This window comes from Lepidochelys olivacea (genome assembly GCF_965140295.1).
Source record: "Lepidochelys olivacea isolate rLepOli2 genome assembly, chromosome: 28".
NCBI classification, from domain to species: domain Eukaryota; kingdom Metazoa; phylum Chordata; order Testudines; family Cheloniidae; genus Lepidochelys; species Lepidochelys olivacea.
The window spans coordinates 1,257,400-1,276,837 of NC_140438.1; the positions used below are offsets into that span (position 1 = coordinate 1,257,400).

The window sequence follows — 19,438 nt, forward strand, 5'->3', positions numbered from 1 at the left end:
TGGTCCCACTTCAATAACTAAATCTTTCTCCACCTTAATTAAGTTTGCCACCTAGAATGCCTGGAATAAAAATTGTTTTATTAAGCACTCTCTTGATCCATACCTGACCCTATACACATATCTATCCCCTTATATGTTCCTCTAGCTAATCAGCGTCTTTCCCCAGACACTCCTCTGTATCTAACCAATCACTCAAATTATCTAGCTTTATCTCCAGACTTACCTTTCCTCCATCTTTCCCTGTACCCCTTGTATAGCTAGTTGCAGACATCTCTCTCCTCTGTCCCCCTCCTGATCCTCAGACAGATTTGCCACCCTGGCTAGAGCGATGAAGTTTTATAAAAAGCCCAAATCCCTTCCTTTTCCAGGAGCAGATTTGTCTGGCTTGCAAGAATCATCTCACCCCGGCCCTAGTCCCCAAGTCCTGGGCCTGCCTCTCTCTTTCTGGCTGCAGAGTGAATCTGATTTGATGGTGCCATTTTCCAATGAACCCTCCCCAGCTGTGTGAGTGTGAATCTAGCGGAAATCCCTGCCTTCCCATGCCCGGATACTGCCTGCAAAAGCTTTTCCCACTCTGAGCAGAGAGAGAAGCAGGGGAGGAAATATGCAGCGGGGGAAGCCAGACGGATTTTGCACAGCTGCAGACATGTCTCTCCGTCCTCTCTCCTAGCTGCTGGGGGGGTGCGGATGGTTTGGCATTGGGGGCTTGAGTTGCTCAGTTCAGGGACTAAAAATCCTGTTTTTTTTTTTTTGTCCCCCCCACCTTCCCCTTCTGGCTGTGGGAGTTGGTCAGTTTCGCAAGAGGAAATCGACTAAAGGCACAGATCCAGCCAGCATGTAAGTAGCCAGGTTCCCCCTCTCTGGGGTGGGGTTGAGGGGGGGAGAAAACATTATTGAGCCCTCAGTAACATCTAGGGAGATCAGAAAGACAAGCTCCCCCCACCCCCTTACTTTTTAGGGGGGGGTGTTCCTGTGCTCCCTGAGCTAAGAAAACAAAACGCAGGTCAGCAGGGGAAGAAAAGGGGGGATTTCTGGGCTGGCATGGGGGTTCCCCCTCCGCCCCCTTCTGGTGCTGGGAGTTGGTTTCTAGCGGGGCAGGGGATGAGGGGAGGCTGGGAGGCTGTCACCTGGGAGCTGCTTCCAGATAGGAAGGGCCCTAGCATATCACCTGGCTCACTGGGATTCAAAAAGTATCGGTCTTCCCCCTCCGCCCCCCCAGCCTCCTTCTCCACCACTGAGCTGCCGGGGTGACCTTGGGCATGTCTCTTTGCCTCCTGTGACGAAAGTGGGAATGTTCTTAATGTTGTCTCTGAATACTGTGTGGGTGCCTCTGTTTCCCCTAGGCAGTTCTTCAGTATCCAGGTGGTGGGATAAGGGGGTGGGATTGGGGCAGAGCCCTAGAGGGCCAGTGCGATGGTGTCTGCACAGAGAACGGCCGACACCCTGGCTACTGATGGCCTGGGCCCCTCGCCTGCAAGGTGCCAGCTGAAGGGGTTGGCGAACAAAGAGATCCGGTGGCCTCCTGTCCTGGGAAAGAGACAAAGGCCAGAGGCGGGGGCGGGAGAGTTTCAGTTTGGGTCTGGCTGGGGAAATGGAGGGAGGCCCAGGCCTGGGCTCTGACCTCCCTGGCCCCAAAATGGACCCGGCTGAGGGGTCCTGTTCTCTGCACCTACAAGCTCTGTGTTAGACCGTGTTCCTGTCGTCTAATAAACCTTCTGTGTTACTGGCTGGCTGAGAGTCCTGTCTGACTGCGGAGCTGGGGGGCAGGACCCTCTGGCTGCCGCAGGAGCCCGCCTGGGCGGACTCGCTGTGGGAAGCGCAGGGAGGGGCAGAGGAGGCTGAATGCTCCGAGGTCAGACCCAGGAAGGGGGAAGCCGGGTGAGCTTCTTGCCCTGGAGACAGGCTGCTCTGAGAGAGGAGACTTCCCCAGAGTCTTGCCTGGCTTCGTAGGGAGCAGGTCCAGAGCATCGCCAGGGCCGTGACACCCCCTACCCTCTTTGTGCTGCTGTTTCCCTTTTCCTGAACTAGGTCTGTTTAGATTGTAAGCTCATAGGGGTGGGGACACCGGGGCCCCTGATCTCGGTCGGGGGTGGAGAGGGTCTGCAGCGGCCTGACACAATGGGGGACCCTGATCTTGGTCGGGAATGGGGCAGGGAGGGGGGGTGTCTAAAGCAGCAGATTTCATCTTCTGTCTCTCTCCAGTCATTCGCACTTCCTGCTTCTGTCCGACTTTTGGGTGTCTGACAAGGGCAGAGGAATTCATAGACGAGGGGGAAAGAGACACCTCTCAGCACTGCCGACAGGCCCGGGGCCAGAGTGGGGACCCCACCCTTGTGTCGGGTGCTGCAAAGATCCCCCCCGCAACCTAGATTAGGGGCCTCGCATTGTGCCCCAGATTGGAGAGACACCAAGAGAGAGACCCTGCCCAGTCCACCCAGAGAGAAGTGTGATTGCGCCCATTTTACTGCCGGGGGAACTGAGGTAGGAGTCGGCACGAATGATCCCGCCGCAGTTCCTGGGCGTTATTCCAGCTGGAAGGGTTGGTAGGCACAGGGGATGTGAGGGGTTAACCAGAAGGGGTGTTTAAATAACAAAAGTGGAGGTCTGGTGAATTTCTGTCTCCTCTTGGAGGGATCTCCCCGCTTGCTGGGATGTTTTGGCTTCTCTGCTCCTGTGTGCCGGGGTCCCGGTGAAGGTGAGCTAGCCTGAAAGCGGTGGGGAGGGACAAGTTGACCCCAGCCCCCAGTTCTCTGCAAGCAGGCAACAAAACCTTTTGGGGCAGGGCCTGTCTCTCGCCATGTCAGGATTGAGGGGAATCAGGAGAGCTGGCAGGGGGAACACAGGCGTGGGGGCGGTGGGTCGCGAGTGAGGGGCACCGGCGGAGCTGGGGGGGCTGCAGGCCGGGAGTGAGGGGCATGTCTGCTCTCTCCGCAGGTGGGCCCGATGCCTTACTCCCGGGCCGCGTCTCTAGCAGGGCCAGGGGTCCTCCCCCGCTGGTGCAGCCATGCCGCCGCGGCCGTCGTCCGGGGAGCTGTGGGGGCTGCACCTCATGCCCCCCCGGATCATGGTGGATTGCTGCCTCCCCAACGGCATGCTGGTCACCCTGGAGTGCCTGCGTGAGGCCGCGCTGCTGGGCATCAAACACGAGCTCTTCCGAGAGGCCCGGAAATACCCCCTCTTCCACCTGCTGCAGGTGAGCCGGACGCCTGGGTCCCATCCCGGGCTGGGGGGTTAGAGCGGCGGGGGCTGGGAGCCCGGACTCCTGGGTTCTCTCCCTGGCTCTGGGAGGGGTGTGGGGTCTGGTGGGTCAGAGCGGGGGGGCTGGGAGCCAGGACTCCTGGGTTCTCTCCCTGGCTCTGGGAGGGGCGGGGGGCTGGTGTGTGGGGGTTCGGATTGCAGCATCTGTGCCCTCCCCTCCCCAGGACGAAACCTCCTACATCTTCGTGGGGGTGACCCAGGAGGCCGAGCGGGAGGAGTTCTTCGACGAGTCCCGGCGGCTGTGTGACCTGCGGCTCTTCCAGCCCATCCTCAAGGTCATCGAGCCAGTCGGCAACCGGGAGGAGAAAATCCTCAACCGGGAGATCGGTGAGCGGGGCCAGGCCTAGATTCGGCACAGGGGGAGGTGGTGGTGGGTGAGGGGGCTCTGTCTGGTCTCAGCCCCCTCGTCCTGCCCGCCCCCCCACACCCAGGCTTCGCCATCGGGATGCCCATCTGCGAGTTCGAGCTGGTGAAGGACCCCGAGGTGCAGGATTTCCGCCGCTCCATCCTGGCCGTGTGCCGCGAGGCCGTGGAGACGCGGGAGGCCGGCGGGCCCCACAGCCAGGCCCTCTACGTCTACCCTCCCAACGTGGAGTCCAGCCCCGAGCTGCCCAAACACGTCTACAGCAAGCTGGACAAGGGTGAGGGGGGGGTTCCTGTGCTCCCTGGGGGTCTGAGCGCCGTGGGGCGGGGGGAAGGGGTCCTGTGCTCCCTGGGGGTCTGAGCGCCGTGGGGCGGGGGGAAGGGGTCCTGTGCTCCCTGGGGGTCTGAGTGCCATGGGGTAGTGGGGGGCTGTGTGATCTGAGCCCCATGGGGCAGAGGCAAGTGGGGGGCCTGGGCAGTGAGGCGGGGGGGTCCAGGCGGGCCGGGCGCTGTGTGCCGGGGATGGGGGAAGTGGGGCGGTCCCAGGGTGGGGGCGGAGTGTGCGTGCCGTGGCGGAGGCCTGGGTCCCATGGGGTGGAAGAAGCGGGTCTGGGATGGGGGACAAAGGGCAGCCCCCCTATTTTCCCTTTCTCTGTCGCCCCCCCCCCATGGCCCCCGCCCCAGGCCGGCTGATGGTGGCCGTGTGGGTGATCATCTCGCCGCAGCTGGAGAAGCAGAAATACACCCTGGCGGCCCCGCACGACGCGCGGCCCGCCCAGGTGATCGCCGACGCCATCCGCAAACGCAGCCGCAGCCTGCAGCTGGCGCCCGAGCAGCTCCAACGCTGCCTGCAGGAGTACCAGGCCCTCTACCTGCTCAAGGTGTGCGGCGCCGACGACTACCTGCTGCAGGAGTGTCCGCTCAGCCAGTACAAGGTGAGGGCCGGGGCCCGGGGCCCCGCGCGGCCTCCCCCAGCCTCCCCCGGCCGCTCAGCCAGTACGAGGTGAGGGCTGGGGCCCCGCTCGGCCTCCCCCGGCCTCCCCCGGCCGCTCAGCCGGTACGAGGTGAGGGCCGGGGCCCGGGGCCCCGCGCGGCCTCCCCCGGCCGCTCAGCCAGTACGAGGTGAGGGCCGGGGCCCCGCGCGGCCTCCCCCGGCCTCCCCTGGCCGCTCAGCCAGTACGAGGTGAGGGCCGGGGCCCCGCTCGGCCTCCCCCGGCCGCTCAGCCAGTACGAGGTGAGGGCCGGGGCCCCGCTCGGCCTCCCCCGGCCGCTCAGCCAGTACGAGGTGAGGGCCGGGGCCCCGCTCGGCCTCCCCCGGCCGCTCAGCCAGTACGAGGTGAGGGCCGGGGCCCCGCTCGGCCTCCCCCGGCCACCCCCGGCCGCTCAGCCAGTACGAGGTGAGGGCCGGGGCCTGGGGCCCCACTCGGCCCCCCCCGCCCGCTCAGCCGGTACGAGGTGAGGGCCGGGGCCCCGCTCGGCCTCCCCCGGCCGCTCAGCCGGTACGAGGTGAGGGCCGGGGCCCCGCTGGGCCTCCCCCGGCCGCTCAGCCAGTACGAGGTGAGGGCCGGGGCCCCGCTCGGCCTCCCCCGGCTGCTCAGCCAGTACGAGGTGAGGGCCGGGGCCCCGCTCGGCCTCCCCCGGCCGCTCAGCCAGTACGAGGTGAGGGCCGGGGCCCCGCTCGGCCTCCCCCGGCCTCCCCCGGCCGCTCAGCCAGTACGAGGTGAGGGCCGGGGCCCCGCTCGGCCTCCCCCGGCCACCCCCGGCCGCTCAGCCAGTACGAGGTGAGGGCCGGGGCCTGGGGCCCCACTCGGCCCCCCCCGCCCGCTCAGCCGGTACGAGGTGAGGGCCGGGGCCCCGCTCGGCCTCCCCCGGCCGCTCAGCCGGTACGAGGTGAGGGCCGGGGCCCCGCTGGGCCTCCCCCGGCCGCTCAGCCAGTACGAGGTGAGGGCCGGGGCCCCGCTCGGCCTCCCCCGGCTGCTCAGCCAGTACGAGGTGAGGGCCGGGGCCCCGCTCGGCCTCCCCCGGCCGCTCAGCCAGTACGAGGTGAGGGCCGGGGCCCCGCTCGGCCTCCCCCGGCCTCCCCCGGCCGCTCAGCCAGTACGAGGTGAGGGCCGGGGCCCCGCTCGGCCTCCCCCGGCCACCCCCGGCCGCTCAGCCAGTACGAGGTGAGGGCCGGGGCCTGGGGCCCCACTCGGCCCCCCCCGCCCGCTCAGCCGGTACGAGGTGAGGGCCGGGGCCCCGCTCGGCCTCCCCCGGCCGCTCAGCCGGTACGAGGTGAGGGCCGGGGCCCCGCTGGGCCTCCCCCGGCCGCTCAGCCAGTACGAGGTGAGGGCCGGGGCCCCGCTCAGCCTCCCCCGGCTGCTCAGCCAGTACGAGGTGAGGGCCGGGGCCCCGCTCGGCCTCCCCCGGCCTCCCCCGGCCGCTCAGCCAGTACGAGGTGAGGGCCGAGGCCCCGCTCGGCCTCCCCCGGCCACCCCCGGCCGCTCAGCCGGTACGAGGTGAGGGCCGGGGCCCTGCTCGGCCTCCCCCGGCCGCTCAGCCAGTACGAGGTGAGGGCCGGGGCCCCACTCGGCCTCCCCCGGCCGCTCAGCCAGTACGAGGTGAGGGCTGGGGCCCCGCTCGGCCTCCCCCGGCCTCCCACGGCCGCTCAGCCAGTACAAGGTGAGGGCCGGGGCCCCGCTCGGCCTCCCCCGCCCGCTCAGCCGGTACGAGGTGAGGGCCAGGGCCCCGCTCGGCCTCCCCCGGCCTCCCCCGGCCGCTCAGCCAGTACAAGGTGAGGGCCGGGGCCCCGCTCGGCCTCCCCCGGCCTCCCCCGCCCGCTCAGCCAGTACAAGGTGAGGGCCGGGGCCCCGCTCGGCCTCCCCCGGCCTCCCCCGCCCGCTCAGCCAGTACAAGGTGAGGGCCGGGGCCCCGCTTGGCCCCCCCGCCCGCTCAGCCAGTACGAGGTGAGGGCCGGGGCCCCGCTCGGCCTCCCCCGGCCTCCCCCGGCCGCTCAGCCAGTACGAGGTGAGGGCCGGGGCCCCGCGCGGCCCCCCCCGGCCTCCCCCGGCCGCTCAGCCAGTACGAGGTGAGGGCCGGGGCCGCGCTCGGCCTCCCCCGGCCACTCAGCCAGTACGAGGTGAGGGCCGGGGCCCGGGGCCCCGCGCGGCCCCCCCCGGCCTCCCCCGGCCGCTCAGCCAGTACGAGGTGAGGGCCGGGGCCCCGCGCGGCCCCCCCCGGCCTCCCCCGGCCGCTCAGCCAGTACGAGGTGAGGGCTGGGGTCCCGCTCGGCCTCCCCTGGCCTCCCCCGCCCGCTCAGCCGGTACGAGGTGGGAACGTGCTCTGTCTCTCTCTCTCTCTCTGCCCCAGTACATGAGGAACTGCATCGCCATGGGGCACCTGCCCCACCTCATGCTCATGTCCAAGGAGAGTCTGTACAGCCAGCTGCCGGCCAACGTCTTCCTGCTGCCCTCCTACGCCCGCCGGGCCGGCCCCGGCGCCCATGCCAATGGGGACCTGCCCGCCACCTCCCTCTGGTCCGTCCCCAGCTTGCTGAGCATCCGCGTGCTGTGTGCGACCTACGTCAACGTCAACGTCCGCGACATCGACAAGGCGAGGGGGGCCGGACGCCTGGGTTCTCTCCCCGGCTCCGGGAGGGGAGTGGGGGCTGGTGGGTTAGAGCAGGGGGGGCTGGGAGCCAGGACTCCTGGGTTCTCTCCCCGGCTCCGGGAGGGGAGTGGGGGCTGGTGGGTGAGAGCAGGGGGGGCTGGGAGCCAGGACTCCTGGGTTCTCTCCCCGGCTCCGGGAGGGGAGTGGGGGCTGGTGGGTTAGAACAGGGGGGGCTGGGAGCCAGGACTCCTGGGTTCTCTCCCCGGCTCTGGGAGGGGAGTGGGGGCTGGTGGGTCAGAGCAGGGGGGGCTGGGAGCCAGGACTCCTGGGTTCTCTCCCCAGCTCTGGGAGGAGAGTGGGGGCTGGTGGGTTAGAGCAGGAGGGGCTGGGAGCCAGGACTCCTGGGTTCTCTCCCCGGCTCTGGGAGGGGAGTGGGGGCTGGTGGGTTAGAGCAGGAGGGGCTGGGAGTCAGGACTCCTGGGTTCTCTCCCCGGCTCTGGGAGGGGAGTGGGGGCTGGTGGGTTAGAGCAGGAGGGGCTGGGAGTCAGGACTCCTGGGTTCTCTCCCCGGCTCTGGGAGGGGAGTGGGGGCTGGTGGGTTAGAGCAGGGGGGCTGGGAGCCCGGACGCCTGGGTTCTCTCCCCGGCTCTGGGAGGGCAGTGGGGGCTGGTGGGTTAGAGCGGGGCGGGGCTGGGAGCCAGGACTCCTGGGTCCCCTGGCATGATGGCTCTTTCTCTCCCATTTCCCAGATCTACGTCCGGACGGGGATTTACCACGGCGGGGAGCCCCTCTGCGACAACGTCAACACCCAGCGCGTTCCCTGCTCCAACCCCAGGTAGAGGGGCTGGGGGGGGGGCCGGCAGGGGGTGCTCTCCCTCCGCACTCAGCCCTGGCTCCAGCCCTGTTATGGGGTGGCTGGGAGCAGGCTGGGGGGCTCACCCCCCGTGTCCGTCGGTGTGGAGCTCAACCTGTGTCCCTCTCCCCAGGTGGAACGAATGGCTCTCGTACGACATCTACCTCGCCGACCTGCCCCGTGCCGCCCGCCTCTGCCTCTCCATCTGCTCCGTCAAGGGCCGCAAGGGGGCGAAAGAGGTGTGGGGGGGAATGGGGCAGGGGCCTGTCCCATCTGGGGGGGCGCCGGCCCCAGGGCGGGGACTGGCTGGCTCAGGGGGGCGGGGAATGGGGCACAGGGGCTGTCCCCTCTAGGGGGCGCCGGCTCCCACCCGGCCCCAGGGCGGGGACTGGCTGGCTCAGGGGGGCGGGGAATGGGGGTCAGGCTGGCTGTGACCCCCCCATGGTCTCTGTCCCGCCCCCTGGCAGGAACACTGCCCCCTGGCGTGGGGGAACGTCAATCTCTTTGATTACAAAGATACCTTGGTGGCTGGGAAGATGGCGCTGAACCTGTGGCCGGTGCCCCACGGCCTGGAGGACTTACTGAACCCCATTGGTGTGGGGGGCTCGAACCCTAACAAAGTGAGTGTCTTCCTGCCCCCCTGCTTGGCCGGTGCCCCTCACTCCCAGCCCACCCGGCCCTGGGCCCCTAGCTCCGCCGGTGCCCCTCACTCCCAACCCACAGCCCCCAACCAGCCCGGCCCCGGGCCCCCCCACCTCTGTCCCGTCCCGTCCCGTCCCGCAGTGGGGTATCTGGCTATTAACCGCCCCTCGCCTGTCTGCAGCCGGAAGCCCAATTTGCTCCCTCTCGTGGTGGTTAGCGGTATTGCAGCCAACTTCTCTCCGCCCGCAGCTGGCGGTTATGGTAGGGCCTACTCAAAACGCACCAGGCCAAAATGGTCAGCCTAAGCACTCAGAGACACCCGCTGTGAAACCGTAAACAAGCCTCAGTGGTGCTGTCTCCCGGACAGAATCACAGTAGGGCCTACGTAAATACACAGGGCCGGTATGTTTTGGCTGTTAAGGTAGGGCCTACGTAAATACACAGGGCCGGTATGTTTTGGCTGTTAAGGTAGGGCCTACGTAAATACACAGGGCCGGTATGTTTTGGCTGGTAAGGTAGGGCCTACGTAAATACACAGGGCCGGTATGTTTTGGCTGTTAAGGTAGGGCCTACGTAAATACACAGGGCCAGCATAATCTGCCCAGGATGGCGGGGCCCTCCGATGACAACGAGACCACATCACAGGGAGATCTATGTAGGTGCTACAATAATAGATCTGTGTGGCCCTCTTGTGTGTTATTGTAGGGCCTACATAAATTGGAAGGGTCTGAGCACATTGTTTTTGGGGTGACTTGGGGGTGCTTTGCCGGGGGTGGGGAGTCCCCTTTGGATGGGGTTGGGGGTGCTTAGGGTTCTGACCCCCTTTCCCCCCCCACTCACTCCACCAGGAGACCCCCTGCCTGGAGCTCGAGTTCACCGGGTTCAGCCACGCGGTGAAGTTCGCCGACGAGGCGCAAATCGAGGATCACGCGAACCGGAGCATGTCGCGGGAGCTGGGCCTCAACTGCTGCCTCACAGGACTGGTAAGGGGGGGCCCTTCCCCTCTGGGGGGCGCTGGCTCCCACCCAGCCCCAGGGCAGGGACTGGCTGGCCCAGGGGGAAGGGAATGGGGCACAGGGCCTGTCCCCTCTAGGGGGAGGCGGCTGAGCACACTCGATGTTTTGGGGGGACCCTGCAGAGCAACCGCCTGGCCCGGGACAGCAGCCTGCTGGAGAACGAACTGGAGCAACTCCGCAGCATCTGCCACCGCGACCCCCTGTCGGAGATCACCGAGCAGGAGAAAGACTTCCTCTGGAGGCACCGGTAGGCAGCCCGGACGCCTGGGTTCTCTCCCCGGCTCTGGGAGGGGAGTGGGGGCTGGTGGGTGAGAGCGGGGGGAGCTGGGAGCCAGGACTCCTGGGTTCTCTCCCCGGCTCTGGGAGGGGAGTGGGGGCTGGTGGGTGAGAGCAGGGGGGGCTGGGAGCCAGGACGCCTGGGTTCTCTCCCTGGCTCTGGGAGGGGAGTGGGGGCTGGTGGGTCAGAGCAGGGGGGGCTGGGAGCCAGGACGCCTGGGTTCTCTCCCTGGCTCTGGGAGGGGAGTGGGGGCTGGTGGGTCAGAGCAGGGGGGGCTGGGGAGCCTGGACGCCTGGGTTCTCTCCCCGGCTCTGGGAGGGGAGTGGGGGCTGTTGGGTTAGAGCAGGGGGGGCTGGGAGCCAGGACTCCTGGGTTCTCGGCCCTATGCAGAGGGGAGCTGAGCAGGAGGTTGGGGGCACAACCTCAGCCCCCCGGCTCTTGTTGCAGCCATTACTGCGTGAACATCCCAGAGACGCTGCCCAAGCTGCTGCTGTCCGTCAAGTGGAATTCGCGGGACGAGGTGGCTCAGGTACCTGGAACCCCCCCCCCCCCCGCCGCCAGCCCGGTGTCCCCTCCTGGCCGGCTCCGAGCCCCGGGGGACGGGCGGGAGCGGGTTGGGGCTCTCTGCACGCGGTGGCAGGGAGTCCCGCCGGCCCCGCCAGCCTGTCTCTGCCCCGCAGATGTACTGCCTGCTGCGGGAATGGCCCCTCATCGAGCCGGAGCTGGCCATGGAGCTGCTGGACTGTAACTTCCCCGACCCCCGGGTGCGGGAGTTCGCCCTCCGGTGCCTGGTCCAGGGGCTGACGGACGACAAGCTGAGCCAGTACCTCATCCAGCTGGTCCAGGTCCCGCCGCGCCCCCCGCCCGGGCCCCCGTCCCCAACCCCCGTCCCCCGCCCCCTGGCAACCCCCGGCCGCGCCCCCGTCCCCCCGCCTGTCGCCCCGGCCCGCCCCGGCCGCACCCCCGTTCCCCCGCCTGTCGCCCCGGCCGCGCCCCCGTCCCCCCGCCTGTCGCCCCGGCCCGCCCCGGCCGCACCCCCGTTCCCCCGCCTGTCGCCCCGGCCGCGCCCCCGTCCCCCCGCCTGTCGCCCCGGCCCGCCCCGGCCGCACCCCCGTTCCCCCGCCTGTCGCCCCGGCTGCGCCCCCGTCCCCCCGCCTGTCGCCCCGGCCGCGCCCCGGCCGCACCCCCGTTCCCCCGCCTGTCGCCCCGGCCGCGCCCCCGTCCCCCCGGCTGTCGCCCCGGCCGCGCCCCCGTCCCCCCGCCTGTCGCCCCGGCCCGCCCCGGCCGCGCCCCCGTCCCCCCGCCTGTCGCCCCGGCCGCGCCCCCGTCCCCCCGCCTGTCGCCCCGGCCCGCCCCGGCCGCACCCCCGTTCCCCCGCCTGTCGCCCCGGCCGCGCCCCCGTCCCCCCGCCTGTCGCCCCGGCCGCGCCCCGGCCGCACCCCCGTCCCCCCGCCTGTCGCCCCGGCCGCGCCCCCGTCCCCCCGCCTGTCGCCCCGGCCCGCCCCGGCCGCACCCCCGTTCCCCCGCCTGTCGCCCCGGCCCGCCCCGGCCGCGCCCCCGTTCCCCCGCCTGTCGCCCCGGCCGCGCCCCCGTCCCCCCGCCTGTCGCCCCGGCCGCGCCCCGGCCGCACCCCCGTTCCCCCGCCTGTCGCCCCGGCCGCGCCCCCGTCCCCCTGCCTGTCGCCCCGGCCGCGCCCCGGCCGCACCCCCGTTCCCCCGCCTGTCGCCCCGGCCGCGCCCCCGTCCCCCCGCCTGTCGCCCCGGCCGCGCCCCGGCCGCACCCCCGTTCCCCCGCCTGTCGCCCCGGCCGCGCCCCCGTCCCCCCGCCTGTCGCCCCGGCCCTGCTCCCTGCAGCCCAGCGCCCCCAGCGGGCCGGGAAGGGTGCGTACGGGCTGAGCCCGTCTCTCCGCCTCCCTGGCAGGTCCTGAAGTACGAGCAGTACCTGGACAACCCGCTGGCCCGGTTCCTGCTCCGGAGGGCTTTGACCAACCAGCGCGTCGGCCACTTCTACTTCTGGCACCTCAAGTGAGTGGGCGCCGCCCCCCTGAAACGGGGACCCCCTTCCCGACCGGGGCTGGGGGGCAGGGCTGGGCGGGGGGCTGCGGGTCGGGAGCGAGGGCCGACGTGCCTGGGGCGCCCCCCGCAGGTCAGAGATGCACAGCAGGACGGTGAGCCGGCGGTTCGGGCTGATGCTGGAGGCGTTCTGCCGGGGCTGCGGGATGTACCTGAGACACCTCAACCGGCAGGTGGAGGCGATGGAGAAACTCGTCAACCTGACGGACACCCTGCGGCAGGAGAAGAGAGACGAGACCCCGAAGGTACCGCCCGGCCCGGCCCGCGCTCCCGACCGCCGGCCCGGCCCGGCCCGCGCTCCCGACCCCCGGCCCGGCCCGCGCCCTCGCTCCCGACCCCCGGCCCGGCCCGGCCCGCGCTCCCGACCCCCGGCCCGGCCCGCGCCCGCGCTCCCGACCCCCGGCCCGGCCCGCGCCCGCGCTCCCGACCCCCGGCCCGGCCCGCGCCCTCGCTCCCGACCCCCGGCCCGGCCCGCGCCCCTCGCTCCCGACCCCCGGCCCGCGCTCCCGACCCCCGGCCCGGCCCGCGCCCCTCGCTCCCGACCCCCGGCCCGGCCCGCGCCCTCGCTCCCGACCCCCAGCCCGCGCCCCTCGCTCCCGACCCCCGGCCCGGCCCGCGCCCTCGCTCCCGACCCCCGGCCCGGCCCGCGCCCTCGCTCCCGACCGCCGGCCCGGCCCGCGCCCCTCGCTCCCGACCCCTGCCCCTCGCTCCTGACCCCCGGCCGCCCGGCCCGGCCCGTGCCCCTCGCTCCCGACCCCCGGCCCGGCCCGCGCCCCTCGCTCCCGACCCCCGGCCCGGCCCGCGCCCTCGCTCCCGACCCCCGGCCCGGCCTGTGCCCCTCGCTCCCGACCCCCGGCCCGGCCCGCGCCCTCGCTCCCGGCCCGGCCTGTGCCCCTCGCTCCCGACCCCCGGCCCGGCCCGCGCCCCTCGCTCCCGACCCCCGGCCCGGCCCGCGCCCTCGCTCCCGGCCCGGCCTGTGCCCCTTGCTCCTGACCCCCGGCCGCCCGGCCCGGCCCGCGCCCCTCGCTCCCGACTCCCGGCCCGGCCCGCGCCCTCGCTCCCGACCCCCGCCCCTCGCTCCTGACCCCCGGCCGCCCGGCCTGGCCCGCACCCCTCGCTCCCGACCCCCGGCCCGGCCCGCGCCCTCGCTCCCGGCACGGCCTGTGCCCCTCGCTCCTGACCCCCGGCCGCCCGGCCTGGCCCGCACCCCTCGCTCCCGACCCCCGGCCCGGCCCGCGCCCTCGCTCCCGGCACGGCCTGTGCCCCTCGCTCCTGACCCCCGGCCGCCCGGCCCGGCCCGCGCCCCTCGCTCCCGACTCCCGGCCCGGCCCGCGCCCTCGCTCCCGCCCCCCGCCCCTCGCTCCTGACCCCCGGCCGCCCGGCCCGGCCCGCGCCCCTCGCTCCCGACCCCCGGCCCGGCCCGCGCCCTCGCTCCCGGCACGGCCTGTGCCCCTCGCTCCTGACCCCCGGCCGCCCGGCCCGGCCCGCACCCCTCGCTCCCGACCCCCGGCCCGCGCCCCTCGCTCCCGACCCCCGGCCCGCGCCCCTCGCTCCCGACCCCCGGCCCGCGCCCTCGCTCCCGGCCCGGCCTGTGCCCCTCGCTCCTGACCCCCGGCCGCCCGGCCCGGCCCGCGCCCCTCGCTCCCCACCCCCGGCCCGGCCCGCGCCCTCGCTCCAGACCCCCGCCCCTCGCTCCTGACCCCCGGCCACCCGGCCCGGCCCGCGCCCTTCGCTCCCGACCCCTGGCCCGGCCCGCGCCCTCGCTCCCGGCACGGCCTGTGCCCCTCGCTCCTGACCCCCGGCCGCCCGGCCCGGCCCGCGCCCCTCGCTCCCGACCCCCGGCCCGCGCCCTCGCTCCCGGCCCGGCCTGTGCCCCTCGCTCCTGACCCCCGGCCGCCCCGCGCCCCTCGCTCCCGACCCCCGGCCCGGCCCGCGCCCTCGCTCCCGGCCCGGCCTGTGCCCCTCGCTCCTGACCCCCGGCCGCCCGGCCCGGCCCGGCCCGCGCCCCTCGCTCCCGACCCCCGGCCCGGCCCGCGCCCTCGCTCCCGGCACGGCCTGTGCCCCTCGCTCCTGACCCCCGGCCGCCCGGCCCGGCCCGCGCCCCTCGCTCCCAGCCCGGCCCGCGCCCCTCGCTCCCGGCCCGGCCTGTGCCCCTCGCTCCTGACCCCCGGCCGCCCGGCCCGGCCCGCGCCCCTCGCTCCCGACCCCCGGCCCGGCCCGCGCCCTCGCTCCCGGCCCGGCCTGTGCCCCTCGCTCCTGACCCCCGGCCGCCCCGCGCCCCTCGCTCCTGACCCCCGGCCGCCCCTCGCTCCTGACCCCCGGCCCGGCCCGCGCCCCTCGCTCCCGACCCCCGGCCCGGCCCGCGCCCTTGCTCCCGGCCCGGCCTGTGCCCCTCGCTCCTGACCCCCGGCCGCCCGGCCCGGCCCGCGCCCCTCGCTCCCGGCCCGGCCCGCGCCCTCGCTCCCGGCCCGGCCTGTGCCCCTCGCTCCCGACCCCCGGCCGCCCGGCCCGGCCCGGCCCTCGCTCCCGACCCCCGGCCTCCCAGCCCGGCCCGCGCCCTCGCTCCCGACCCCCGGCCCGGCCCGCGCCCCTCGCTCCTGACCCCCGGCCTGGCCCGCGCCCCTCGCTCCCGGCCCGGCCCGCGCCCCTCGCTCCCGACCCCCGGCCCGGCCCGCGCCCCTCGCTCCCGACCCCCGGCCCGGCCCGCGCCCCTCGCTCCCGACCCCCGGCCCGGCCCGCGCCCCTCGCTCCCGACCCCCGGCCCGGCCGGAGCCCTCGCTCCCGGGCAGCCCCCCTCGCTCCCGACCCACAGCTCCCCCCCACCAGAGCCCCGTATCTGCCTCCCTGCCCCTCCCCCCTAGGCAGATCTGTGACCCCGTCCCCGCCCCTGCAGGATCCTGGAGCTCCCCCCTGCCCCAGTGTGGGGGAGGAGTGGGGCTGTGCCCTGGGTTCTTACCTGCCCCCAGTAATTGACCCCCCCATCTCTCCCAGATGCAGATGAAGTTCCTGGTGGAGCAGATGAGGCGCCCGGATTACATGGAAGCTCTGCAGGGCTTCGTCTGCCCCCTGAACCCCGCCCACCAGCTGGGCAATGTCCGGTGAGGCCCACAGGACTCCTGGGTCCCATCCCCAGCTCAGGGCCGGGGGGGCTGGGAGCCCGGACTCCTGGGTTCTCCCCCCAGCTCTGCGAGGGGAGTGGGGGCTGGTGGGTTGGAGCGGGGGGGGGGCTGGGAGCCAGGACGCCTGGGTTCTCTCCCTGGCTCTGGGAGGGGAGTGGGGGCTGGTGGGTTGGAGCGGGGGGGGGCTGGGAGCCAGGACGCCTGGGTTCTCTCCCTGGCTCTGGGAGGGCAGTGGGGGCTGGTGGTTAGAGCGGGGGGGGGAGGGGCTGGGAGCCTGGACTCCTGGGTTCTCTCCCTGACAGGTCCCCCCTACCCTTCCAGGCTGGACGAATGCAGGATCATGTCGTCGGCCAAGCGGCCGCTCTGGCTGAACTGGGAGAATCCGGACATCATGTCGGAGCTGCTCTTCACCAACCATGAGATCATCTTCAAGAACGGGGATGGTGAGGGGGGGCTGCGGGTCAGGAGTGAGGGGCACCGGCAGGGCTGTGGAGGGCAGGGCTGGGCTGGCAGGGGCTGCGGGTCGGGAGTGAGGGGCACCGGCAGGGCTGGGGGGGCAGGGGCTGCGGGTCGGGAGTGAGGGGCACCGGCAGGGCTGGGGGGGCAGGGGCTGCGGGTTGGGAGTGAGGGGCGCCGGCAGGGCCGGGGGGGGCAGGGCTGGGCTGGCAGGGGCTGGGGGTCGGGAGTGAGGGGCACCGGCAGGGCTGGGGGGGCAGGGCTGGGCTGGCAGGGGCTGGGGGTTGGGAGTGAGAGGCACCGGCAGGGCTGGGGGGGCAGGGGCTGCGGGTCGGGAGTGAGGGGCACCGGCAGGGCTGGGGGGGCAGGGGCTGCGGGTCGGGAGTGAGGGGCACCGGCAGGGCTGGGGGGGCAGGGCTGGGCTGGCAGGGGCTGCGGGTCGGGAGTGAGGGGCACCGGCAGGGCTGGGGGGGCAGGGGCTGCGGGTCGGGAGTGAGGGGCACCGGCAGGGCTGGGGGGGCAGGGGCTGCGGGTCGGGAGTGAGGGGCGCCGGCAGGGCCGGGGGGGGCAGGGCTGGGCTGGCAGGGGCTGGGGGTCGGGAGTGAGGGGCACCGGCAGGGCTGGGGGGGCAGGGCTGGGCTGGCAGGGGCTGCGGGTCGGGAGTGAGGGGCACCGGCAGGGCCGGGGGGGCAGGGCTGGGCTGGCAGGGGCTGGGGGTCGGGAGTGAGGGGCACCGGCAGGGCCGGGGGGGGCAGGGCTGGGCTGGCAGGGGCTGGGGGTCGGGAGTGAGGGGCACCGGCAGGGCCGGGGGGGGCAGGGCTGGGCTGGCAGGGGCTGGGGGTCGGGAGTGAGGGGCACCGGCAGGGCTGGGGGGGCAGGGCTGGGCTGGCAGGGGCTGCGGGTCGGGAGTGAGGGGCACCGGCAGGGCTGGGGGGGCAGGGCTGGGCTGGCAGGGGCTGCGGGTCGGGAGTGAGGGGCACCGGCAGGGCCGGGGGGGGCAGGGCTGGGCTGGCAGGGGCTGGGGGTCGGGAGTGAGGGGCACCGGCAGGGCCGGGGGGGGCAGGGCTGGGCTGGCAGGGGCTGGGGGTCGGGAGTGAGGGGCACCGGCAGGGCCGGGGGGGGCAGGGCTGGGCTGGCAGGGGCTGGGGGTCGGGAGTGAGGGGCGCTGCTGCAGTCCGTCTGTCCGTCTCTGGCTGTAGACCTCCGGCAGGACATGCTGACGCTGCAGATTATCCGGATCATGGAGAACATGTGGCAGAACCAAGGACTGGACCTTCGGTACTGGAGGGGGAACCCGCGTCCCTGCTCCGCTGGGGGGGGAGTCGGGAATTGTGGGGGGCTCAGTGGGGGAGGTGGCCGCGTCTCCGCGCCGGGCGAGGGGTCCCCGGGTCACCGGCCGCCCCGCCCCAGAGGTGGCCGCGTCTCCGCGCCGGGCGAGGGGTCCCTGTCTCATCCTCCCTCCTGCCCGCCCCCCAGGATGCTGCCCTACGGCTGCCTGTCCATCGGGGACTGCGTGGGGCTGATCGAGGTGGTGAAGAGCTCCCACACCATCATGCAGATCCAGTGCAAGGGCGGCCTGAAGGGGGCGCTGCAGTTTAACAGCCACACCCTGCACCACTGGCTGAAGGACAAGAACAAGGGGGACAGGTCAGGCCGGGTCCGCTGGGGTCGGGGCTCCGGGCTCGGGGGGCCGGCGGGAGGCGGGGGCCGTGGGGCAGGGCGCTGGGCAGAGGCGGGCCGGGCGGGCTGATTCACCCCGGTGCTCTGGTTCAGTTACGACGCGGCCATCGACCTGTTCACCCGCTCGTGCGCCGGGTACTGCGTGGCCACCTTCGTCCTGGGCATCGGCGACCGTCACAACAGCAACATCATGGTGAAGGACGACGGACAGGTGAGACCTCCCCCTTCCCCGCCCCCCGGAGCCAGCCAGGCCCCCCCCGGGGCGGAGGGGAGCCGACGCCCCCCAGAGGGCACAGGCCCCGCGCCCCGTCCATCCTCTGACTCGTTCTCCCAGCTCTTCCATATCGACTTCGGCCACTTCCTGGACCACAAGAAGAAGAAGTTCGGCTACAAGCGGGAGCGGGTTCCCTTCGTCCTCACCCAGGACTTCCTCCTCGTCATCAGCAAAGGGGTGCCGGAGTGCACCAAGACCAAGGAGTTCGAGAGGTGAGGGCCCCTCCTGCTCCCAGCCCCCCTGCTCGAACCCACCTATCCCCACTGCCCTCCCAGAGCCGGGAGAGAACCCAGGCGTCCTGGCTCCCAGCACCCCTGCTCGAACCCACCTATCCCCACTGCCCTCCCAGAGCCGGGAGAGAACCCAGGCGTCCTGGCTCCCAGCCCCCCCGCTCAAACCCACCTATCCCCACTGCCCTCCCAGAGCCGGGAGAGAACCCAGGCGTCCTAGCTCCCAGCCCCCCCGCTTGAACCCACCAGCCCCCACTGCCCTCCCAGCGACGGGAGAGAACCCAGGCGTCCTAGCTCCCAGCCCTCGTGCTCGAACCCACCTATCCCCACTGCCCTCCCAGAGCCGGGAGAGAACCCAGGCGTCCTGGCTCCCAGCCCCCCCGCTCAAACCCACCTATCCCCACTGCCCTCCCAGCGCCGGGAGAGAACCCAGGCGTCCTGGCTCCCAGCCCCCCCTGCTCTAACCCACCTGCCCCCGCTCCCCTCCCAGCACCGGGAGCGAACCCAGGCGTCCTGGCTCCCAGCCCCCCCGCTCTCACCCACCAGCCCCCCCTCCCTTCCCAGCACCGGGGAGAGAACCCAGGCGTCCTGGCTCCCAGCCCCCCCGCCCTCCCAGCGCCGGGGGGGAGAACCCAGGCGTCCTGACCCCCGGCTGGGCCCCGGCAGGTTCCAGGAGATGTGCTACACGGCCTACCTGGCCATCCGGCACCACGCCAACCTGCTGATCAGCCTGTTCTCGCTGATGCTGAGCTCGGGGCTGCCGGAGCTGCAGTCCTTCGACGACATCGCCTACCTGCGCAAGACGCTGGCGCTCGACAAGTCGGAGCCGGAGGCGCTCGAGTACTTCACCAAGCAGATGAACGAAGCCCACCACGGCGGCTGGACCACCAAGATGGACTGGATCTTCCACACCATCCGCCACATGCCCCTCAGCGAGGCCGGGCACGACTGAGGGGCCCCGCCCCCTCGGCTCGGGGCCCCGCCCCCTCGGCTCGGGGCCCCGCCCCCTCGGCTCAGGGCCCCGCCTCCTCGGCTCAGGGCCCCGCCCCCTCTGCTCGGGGCCCCGCCCTTCCTGGGGGCTCATGCCCCACCCGCCACCCAACCCTCACTTCTTGGGCGTGTGGCTGAGGCTGGGGCGGAGCCAGGTCCCTGAGCCCCGCCCATGCTGGAGGGGGATGGGCTGTGAGCGACACGGGGGGGGGAGGGGGCAGGGTGTCTCCCACTTCGGGGGGGGGTGTCTCCCAGGAGCACAGGCCCCGCCCTTCTTGCCTGGGCTCTGTTGCTCCTCCCCCGGGAGCAGGACCCATCAGCCCCTCCCATCCTTGGGCGGGGTGGGCGTAGACACTCATGCCTGCTAGGGGCAGAGGGTGCGGCCAAGCACTTAAGCCCCTCCCCCTTGGGCGGGGCCTGGGGTGAGTCCCGCCCCTTCTGGGTGTGCCCAGGGGAAGGGGGCCTTCCAGCTCCATCCTTTTCACAGGAGGAAGTGAGGGGTGGGGTCAAATGCATTGTGCCCCTCCCCTCAGGGGGGAGGGCAGAAGCCGGAGAGCCTTAAGCCCCTCCCCCTGTGGGGGGGACTGCACTGAGGGGGCGGGGCAAAGAGGGGGTGAACCG

At 72.7% G+C, this 19,438-nt stretch overlaps 1 protein-coding gene across 3 annotated transcripts; it reads left to right on the forward strand.

Annotated features, from left to right (window-relative positions):
* The first annotated feature begins 390 nt into the window (after positions 1-390).
* LOC311513982 (phosphatidylinositol 4,5-bisphosphate 3-kinase catalytic subunit alpha isoform-like) lies at positions 391-19,018 on the forward strand. 3 transcript variants are annotated; one of them, XM_084616200.1, is made up of 22 exons: positions 391-837; positions 2,935-3,193; positions 3,423-3,585; positions 3,690-3,899; positions 4,347-4,556; positions 6,970-7,212; positions 7,958-8,043; positions 8,195-8,300; positions 8,578-8,681; positions 9,552-9,686; positions 9,842-9,966; positions 10,444-10,525; positions 10,677-10,841; positions 11,917-12,020; positions 12,142-12,313; positions 15,060-15,166; positions 15,509-15,630; positions 16,843-16,921; positions 17,120-17,290; positions 17,417-17,534; positions 17,658-17,809; positions 18,494-19,018. In XM_084616200.1, the coding sequence occupies exons 2-22, from the start codon at positions 3,005-3,007 to the stop codon at positions 18,777-18,779; spliced, it is 3,129 nt and encodes a 1,042-aa protein (XP_084472326.1). In that variant the 5' UTR covers positions 391-837; positions 2,935-3,004; the 3' UTR covers positions 18,780-19,018. The 3 variants fall into 3 exon arrangements, with proteins under 3 accessions (XP_084472326.1, XP_084472327.1, XP_084472325.1); XM_084616199.1 differs by having other exon boundaries at positions 521-837; positions 4,306-4,556; positions 8,529-8,681; XM_084616201.1 differs by lacking the exon at positions 10,677-10,841 and having other exon boundaries at positions 392-837; positions 4,306-4,556; positions 8,529-8,681.
* Positions 19,019-19,438: the final 420 nt, after the last annotated feature.